Raw genomic sequence first — 8,848 nt, forward strand, 5'->3', positions numbered from 1 at the left:
TGGCAGAGAAAGTGAGAGAAAGAGAGAGAGAGAATGAGAGAGAGTGATAATGGTAGAGAGAAGGATGGGGGGGGGGGGGGGGTGGTTGTTTGCTTGCATGTATGAGGAAAGTGTGTGGGTGTGAGAGACAGAATGTGTATATGACACATCAAGTGTTAATGTCGAAAGTGTGATGCTATGAAGTTCAAGAGAATATGAAGGAATATGGCAGATGGAGTTTAGTGAGAGATAACTACAGTAGTTGGCTTGCTCAGTGTATGTGTGTGTAGTTTTCTGAGAAGTACTGGTTGTGTGTAAGGTAATGGTCACATTTTGAGTGTGTGTGTATGTGTGTATAGATGGCATCTGGTTTTACACTAAGGTAAGGTGTGTGGGTGTTTGTTTGTTTGTGTGTGTGAGTGTATGAGCTCTGGTCAGAAACAGATCCTGCTACAGGACAGAACCTACACACACATTCTCTGTCTCTCTCTTCTGGTTCCGTGCTGCACCTGTAGATGGGGCCTGGATTGTTCTGGAACTTCCCTTCAAAGGCTAGCTGCACAGTTCATCAGAATCTGCTGCAGAACATGTACGTAGCCCCGCCAGTTTCACGCCAAAGCCAAGCCGCCTCGTGGTGTGTTGTGCTTGTTCCTGTGCCGGTGCCATGTCTGTGCTCTTACTCCATCAGCCAATAGCTGCATTCATTGACATCATGCCCCTTATGCGCAGACCAATCATACCAGTGTGCTTTCAATGTCTTTGAACAGTTCCGCTAGCACAAGTGCCAGATTTGGGCCAGAATACTTGTAAACTATCCTCAGGCTGAGTAAAGGCAAAGTAGACATTAACAAGTACGGGATATCATGGGACAAGTCTCAGGAACTATTCAAAAGGTGTGTGTGTGTGGGAGGGAGATGTTTTTCTTTTTAACAGCCTTCATCATTCCCCATGGAAACACGCAGATGCATCGAGATACATAAACCCTCCTCCACGGGCACACATACACACACAAAAGCACATAAACACACATAAAAACACACACACGCACATGGTCTTCCATCACAAATTCAGATATTCCCTTACATATAGAGTTGCAGGAATATGGTACACACACACACACACTTCCTTCTGTCCACTTGGGTCTAAGCCATGGTGCCAGGTAGCTAGTGACAGGAGGAGGGGTAAGGCCTGTGAAAAGTATGTGAGTGTGACAGTGTGTGTGACAGTGTGTGTGCTCAATTGAGAGCGTGAGCATGGGTGTTTTTATCTGAATGTATGGTGCACTGCTCAAGGAGGCAGGCTCTGTAGATTCCTCAGAGGCCACACACATACACACAAAGACACACAGACACACAGACACACAGACACACACACACACACACACACACACACACACACACACACACACACACACACACACACACACACACCCTCTCACAAACACCCACATGCACAAACACACACTGAGATCTGAGTGCTGTGCAGATCCATGAAGGGCCCTGGGATTGTTAAGCTTTGATGCCAGGCAAGGGAGAACTTCATGCTGTGTGTGTGTGTGTGTGTGTGTGTGTGTGTGTGTGAAATAAGGCCCCATGGAGAAATTGGCATATCTTCATATCCTCATCTAAATCCCAGTTTGATCTCCTGAACACACACACACACACAAACACAGACACACACACACACACACACACACACACACACACACACACACACACACACACACACACACACACACACACACACACACACATACACAAAAATACACGTGTAAACACGTGTTTATGTGGTCAGATAGCAACTTTGCACAGACCACATACAGAACACAGCAAAAACAAGTCCACAAACACATGTGCCTACACATTTACACATTTGAAGCTACCTAAATACTTCCAAATACACACACACACACACACACACCTAGCCCATCACCCCTGTCCTGGCCCAATTTGTCGGGTATTGAGCGAGATGTTTTTTCATCGGACTGGACACTCCTCCCCCTGTTTACAGAAGTCCCTTCACACTAGCAGCCAACAACGAGGCGGCTCCAGTCCCAGTAGCCGTGAGTCCTGGAACGGCTCCAGTTCTGATCGGACCCTGATCCAGTCCAAAGTCAGCTGGTATCTCAAATCGATCTCCTGCCCGTCAGGATGCCCTTCCGCGAATAACAGTGCCCCTATTGACTCTCATCTCCCACACTCTGTGTGTCTGTCTGTTAATATGTCTGTCTGCCTGTCTGTCTGTCTGTACGTATGTCTGTCTTGTCCATATGGCTGTGTGTACTGTAGGTTCTAGTCTTTTGGGTTCTAAGTCCTTGTCTTTTCTTTCTGAGTACTGTATCATATTGCGGGTCCAAGATTCTGAGATTCAGTGTTAGGATCCTGTTGCTGTTCTTCATTCTACATCCTCCTAACACCTCTGTTCTGTGAGCCGCACCCCTCCAGTTCAGCCATGCTTTGTTTGTGTTACATCTTCATTGATTACTGCGGGGGTCACTGTGTTAAGTAGGCAGCGCTGAGATCACACAGATATTTTAAGAAGTGCCTCCCTTTGTTCCAAAGGACACTGGCACCAGCGGAGAACAAACAAACCTGGGATTGAGATGCAACCTGCCCTCAATTCTCAGCAAGACATAAGATCACAGGAATATTTTTAGGGGAGAGAGAGAAAAAGGCCAATCAAGTCCCACAGGAAAGCTGTTTTGACTGCCAGCGCTGCCAGAGGTTGTCATAGCAACGCCGTCTGAGGTAGAACTGAGCAGAGAAGAGGATGAGGACATTGTGAGGAAGAAAAACAAACTTGCAAATTTTGTGAGATTATACAGACAATACTGCACCTGTGACCCCTTACTAGCTGAAGCCCCTCATATATAGTAATTCGCTTTAACTAGAAGCAGACAAGGCCTTATTTAGTAAATCTGCTAGATCAGGGCAAGGTCTGATGCAGCATGAGCGGTTCCCTGATCAGTCACCAGCAGAGGGCACTGTTGTTACAAAGAGGCGAATCACAGTCAAACCTGCAAGTGGAATTTGGCTGCAGATCAAGGAAGTAGGATTCTGTGGTAGCAAAATCAGAGCAGCACCTCCTTACGTAAGGTAGACTGTATGAGACACCAGAGAAGTTGGCACCTGTTATTGGGCGATGGGATGTATAGTCAATCAAATTGAAGATGACAGATCTGATGAAACTGATCCAGCCCCTGGTGGCTGTCGGCCAGATCAGAGTCACCTCTGTTCCAGAGTGTGCTGCTGGTGTGGTGGATCAGTGGTGGCAAGTCACAGTAACCATCATCATTCAGTATTAAATTTGGGTTATGAATCCTGGATGATGATAACATACAGACACACACACACAAACACACATGTACACACATACACCTGATTTCACAATATTACTTGCATACTTTGTTGAATATAAAAGATGGTTAATAACCAGGTTAGTCTTACTTACATAAAGCACACATTCTCTACCTTTCTCATCTCTGTTTCTCTCATAAGCTGTTCTGCCCTCCTAAAATAGAAATTCTGATCTAGTCTCCTAGTTCTGGCAAGCAGACAATTGCCCCGAGGTCTGTGTGTGCGCACTTTTTTGTGTGTGTTGGGTTTTTGGCTTTGCTCTACTTTGAGCTGCATTAAGGTATTGATCATTCATACTGCTGTTATTGTTATTGTTATCGTTATTGTTATGACCTTTAAAGACAAGAACAGGGACATCACAGGCGTACATGTCTTTATTTCAGTGTCATATCCAAAACACATTAAAGTAGAAACCGGGGGAAACAGGACACTTGGATCCTGTGCTATGTTGAAGCTGATGTTCGTGAGTGTATGTCTGTGTGTGTGTGTGTGTGTGTGTGTGTGGGTGTGTGTGTGTGTGTGTGAGTGTTAGTGTATATGTGTTTGAGTTTGTGTGGCAACGTGAAGCACAGTTGCCTTTGTGGGTTAGATAAGAGGAGGGATATGATGAGACGCTGTAGTGAATGTGAATTTGTTCCTAGTCCCACCCCAAATCTCAGACATGCGCCCCGCCCCCCTGTCCCTGCACCCCACCTCTGACCCCATTCTGATTCTAGTTCTGTTATTGCCTAGCAGCACAGTTAACCTGCTGACCCCTCCGCACTGGGCGATCAATCCTACCGACCGGACAGCCAATGACCTCACTGTTTAACGACCTCTGAGCCGCGAGGGAAGAGAGCTCTGTGTCATTCCATATAACAAAAGGGATCCCGACCCGTCTCTGAAAGAGCTCCAAATCTGCCATAGCTCAGGATGGCATGTGTATGTGTGTGTGTGTGCGTATGTGTGTGTGTGTGTGTGTGTGTGTGTGGGGGGGGGGGGGGGGGGGGGGGGGGGGGGGGGGTGGAGGTGTGTGTATGTGTGTGTGTGCGATGGGCAGAGGGAGAGTTAGGGGTTAGAGGGGTTTTCAGGGGTACAAGTGACAACTGTTTTTGCTGACTCATATCCTACCTGTACCCCAGTGTACACCTATGCAATAAGATACACCCACCCTTACACTTTATCTACAAACCTTGCCTACATAATTTCACTGAAACCTACACTAGCTGTGCCTAACCACTTTCAGAGCAATGAAACAATGAAAAACTCCAAACTACACTTGTTTAGTGTGCTCACACCTCCCCATCTGTAAGGGCCATGTTTTGGAATTTCTGCATTAGTTGTAGGACAGAGCCATTTTCCATACGGCTGCCTGTCTCCTCATCATAGAATGATGCTACCACCCCCCACCCCACCCCCCACCCCACCCCCTTCCTCTCATCCTTTTGCATCCTGCTCCATCCCCTCCCTCCTCTCTTCAGACCTCTGCACCATTCTGTCATCCTGGACCCATGCTCTCCTCCTGGGCTGGTTCTCCAAGCTCCCTGCTCCCTGGTTCACAGCGTGCTCATGCCACCCATACTGCCCGTGGGCTGGGACGTGGGTAGGGGATTTATTGTGTTATTTTGGGATGCTGTACAATGGGGTGCTTAAAATGTGTGTGTTGCCATGGCAATTGCAGGTTGCTCTCCAGGATGGCTGCGATGAAGGAGCAACAGTTCACTGAGGAGAAGCCCCTGTTGCCCGAGCAACGAGGACAGGACACAGAGATGGTGAGTCACTGCTTGTGCCTGAGTGTTTATGTGTGTGTTTTGAACATGTCCGTGTGTGTTTTTACCCAAGTGATTCCAGGTGTAATTTCTACACAGACCATGTTTGGGTGAATACCTGATTTTTTTCTAATCAAACAGACTTCTGATGTGAATGACGTTTAAAATGTTACTAAGTCATTCAAACTGCACTAACAACAGACATGTTGAGACATGTCATTACAGGTATCCAGAATGCTCCATCAGCCAGCATCTCACAGTTGGCTCGGCCTCAGCTCCTCCTGCTGTCTCACAAAGTGCACTTACCATCCCACACTGTAGGGGGCACAGTGGTGTGCATTTGACTGACTGCTATTTGTGAGCTTGTGGTGACTGACATGTGTACTCACTGACTGAAGCATGATGTTATGAGTTATGAGTATAATGACTGACTGAGTGTGTGTGTGTGTGTGTGTGTGTGTGTGTGTGTGTGTGCGTGTGTGTGTGTGTGTGTGTGTGTGTGTGTGTGTGTGTGTGTGTGTGTGTGTGTGTGTGTGTGTGTGTGTGTCTGTGTGTGCGTGTGTGTGTGTGTGTGTGTGTGTGTGTGTGTAATGACTGACATTTGTGTGTGTTTGTGTGGCAGCGGCGGAGCAGTGCAGCAGGAGCATTTTTTGTGAATGCGCTTCCCTGCGCGATGCCCCCCACTTGCCCCCCCTGCTCCAGCCGACCTGGCCAACGTTGGCATAGGATGGCACATCAGTGGCTTCACTCCACCCGGCATGGGACCAGCCAGTGCCCGGTAACTACAGCACACAGCCAGCAGTGCCCACTCACAACTACACACACAGGAAAGAGCGTTGGCGCATCCAATCCCTCAGACTCCCTCCTAGAGTACTGCCATAAACACCCCATCCAGTCAGAAAGCAAACTTAACTAACTCATTTAATCAAGATACCGCATTTGTCAGCCCCTCCTGTCAGAGTACTGCCATGACCCACTCCATGTTGATTCTGACTGAAGTGGAAGCAAGTGTTTGTCTATAGGTCATTTGATTTTAGTAGTGACACAACATCCTAATTTACAGCTTTAGCTTTCAATTCTGATGACAAAAGGCAGTGTGCTTTCAACAGCCACCTTATACCAGTGATACAGCGCCCCCTAGCCATCATGTGTCATTATTGCACATCAGGTCTTTCTAGCACTGAGAAGAGAGTGACACCTGCTTGTCTGACAGCAAAAATATCCTAATGTATTGAATCGTAACCGCCGTGTTAAGATGCATATTGTATAGCCAGATTTTTGCCAATACACTGCTTTAGTCTGCACACCGTACTCTCTCTTCAGCCGTGTTCGCATACCCCAGCACTCTCTGCTCAAGCAGTACCAAACGGGCGCTGGTCAGCTTGGGTGGAAAGTCCAAGTTCAGAAATGCAATATCCTTCTCAAGTTTTATAACCTTTGAAGTTAGTGGCACAGCCCTGAGGTAGGTGGACTGGACCAAGTCTTATTTACTTTTCCACTTCTGTGGAAACATAGTAAGCTATAAGCCCATTTCTGATTCTGATTCTGATTCTGGACTTCATCTGCATGTTCGCCATGCAGCCCCCAAGGCACCGGTCTCACAGCCTCCTAGACACTGGTCATGCAGCCCCTAAGGGTCACTTCTCCCTCTCCTGCTCTGCTTTTGTCCGCTCTTGCCTGGACTGATGTGTGTTTGCACAGATGAATGTTTGGGGTTTAACACCAATCCTTGCCTTCTCTATACACGGACTGGTCTCCATCAAACTAATCCCTCTCTTCTGTTAATGTTTGCTGGTTTGCACCAACTTTTCTCTTTCTAACAGAGAAGGGTCACCTTGTGTGTGTGTGTGTGTGTGTGTGTGTGTGTGTGTGTGTGTGTGTGTGTGTGTATGTGTGTGTGTGTGTGTGTGTGTGTGTGAGTGTGTGTGTGTGTGTGTGTGTGTGTGTGTGTGTGTGTGTGTGTGTGTGTGTGTGTGTGTGTGTGAGATGAACTCCGGAATGCAGTCTGTCCAACCCAGGAAGGATGCCACACCTCAGAACCTAACCTGCATCTTTATGACATGCTTCCTTTAACACCGTACACCTTTTTTAACCCCCCAGGAGAATGTAAGACCTTTCCTTCAGACAGATGGAGCCTTCTTTAGCTGCTGCTCGTGGAGGGTCATGTGATCCTTTAAACCCTAGTGTTCCCCAAATTCCAGACTTCACCTTTTTTGGGTTGAAGGTGGTTACAGTGAGCTTTTTTTTGTAACACATGTGTGTGTCTTCCTGCAGGACAACTGCGAGACTATGACGGTTGTTGGCGACTGGAAGGTAAAACAGTTTTTTGGAGTGTGTTTCTGTGTCTGTGTATCTGTGGGTTGTGCATATTTGTAACTGTTGTTTAATGAGTATGTTAAACATGCACACACTCTAGCAACTTGAGCCTGTATGTCTGTAACACACTAATTAACATCCACCGTGCAAAGTTCAGAAAAAGCTGAGTGTATTCTGAGGAGAGGGAGATTTCACACCGTGCCTCTGTCTGACACCACGCTTAACACCTTTTTCATCATCTCTCCCTTTTTGAAATTAGTGTGAGGGAGTATTTGTGTGTGTGTGTGTGTGTGTGTGTGTGTGTGTGTGTGTGTGTGTGTGTGTGTGTGTGTGTGTGTGTGTGTGTGTGTTGTGTGCACGTGTTTGAGTGTGTGACTTTGTGTGTGTCTGTGTGTGAAAAACAGGAGGTTATAAGGTATGTGTGTTTTCTCAAGCTCTCGCCTGTGGCACAGGAGTATGACTTGGATGTGAAGTGAAAAGCACAGGAGCTTTTCCCTATTTTATCTTAATAGCTGACATCATACAGTTACAATAACATGTTCACATGAACTAATCTGCATTGATTTCCATTGGAACTGATGAGGCACATGATCTTGTAATTTATGAAAGGTAAGAGTTAAGGTCATCACTGTGTATAGTGCAAGACCAGAACAGCAAGGATGAGGAGGAGAGACAGAAAGGACAGGACAAAATGACACCACAGGAACATGAAGAAGACAGATGGAGAAAAAGCACAATACTGATTGATTGCTTTTTATGCCTTTTGACTGCATATTTCACATGCTATTTTAAACAATTCAGAACTCAACTCCCAATTAGGCAGCACTTAGGGAGCACATAGGTATAAAGTAGAAACCAAATGGATAGGTTGGCTCAAAATGTATCAAAATATAATTCTCGACTGACACCAAATATTCCAAATTTTCCAAATATCTTTTTTTTCTGATGGTACATTTATGTCATTTGGAATTTTGTTAAATAGAATTTCGCCATTCCTTTGAATACAGAAATAGACAATACATAAAAAAACATGTACACAAAAAATTGCACAAAAATGAAAAATATAATCCTCTTATCTTGTTTGTCTGCATAGGGTTTCAGACAGATGAGTTAACAGTGTATGTGTGCATGTGCGTGTGAGTGTGTGTGCATGCATGCGTGCGTGTGTGCATGCATGCGTGCGTGTGCATGCATGCGTGCGTGTGCATGCGTGCTTGTGCGTGTGTGCGTGTGCGTGTGTGTGTGTGTGTGTGTGTGTGTGTGTGTGTGTGTGTGTGTGTGTGCGTGTGAGTGTGTATGTGTGAGTGTGTATTTGTGTATTTTTAATGTATTTATGTGTGTGTTACATGACAGATAGCCTGACACTGTTAACCACATTTGGTGTTGTTTTTTTGGGAGGCTGCAAGCAAGAAGCAGCTCTGGTGCTGATGAGAGAGATGCTCTGTGTCT

General features: G+C 46.2%; 1 protein-coding gene across 3 annotated transcripts in view; it reads left to right on the forward strand.

Moving 5' to 3' along the window:
* Positions 1-494: 494 nt before the first annotated feature.
* Positions 495-8,848, forward strand: part of ndrg4 (NDRG family member 4) — a gene marked incomplete at both ends in the record, with an annotated part of 20,655 nt that continues 12,301 nt past the window's right edge. Inside the window, 4 exons of one of the 3 annotated variants that reach the window (XM_080842931.1) lie at positions 495-568; positions 4,996-5,086; positions 5,706-5,861; positions 7,358-7,396. In XM_080842931.1, the coding sequence (XP_080699057.1) occupies positions 495-568; positions 4,996-5,086; positions 5,706-5,861; positions 7,358-7,396 (360 nt within the window). Of the gene's footprint in view, positions 569-4,995; positions 5,087-5,705; positions 5,862-7,357; positions 7,397-8,848 lie in introns of those variants that run through there. The other 2 variants (XM_080842932.1, XM_080842935.1) reach the window with 2 other exon arrangements.

Source organism: Sprattus sprattus (assembly GCF_963457725.1).
Source record: "Sprattus sprattus genome assembly, chromosome: 7".
NCBI classification, from domain to species: domain Eukaryota; kingdom Metazoa; phylum Chordata; class Actinopteri; order Clupeiformes; family Clupeidae; genus Sprattus; species Sprattus sprattus.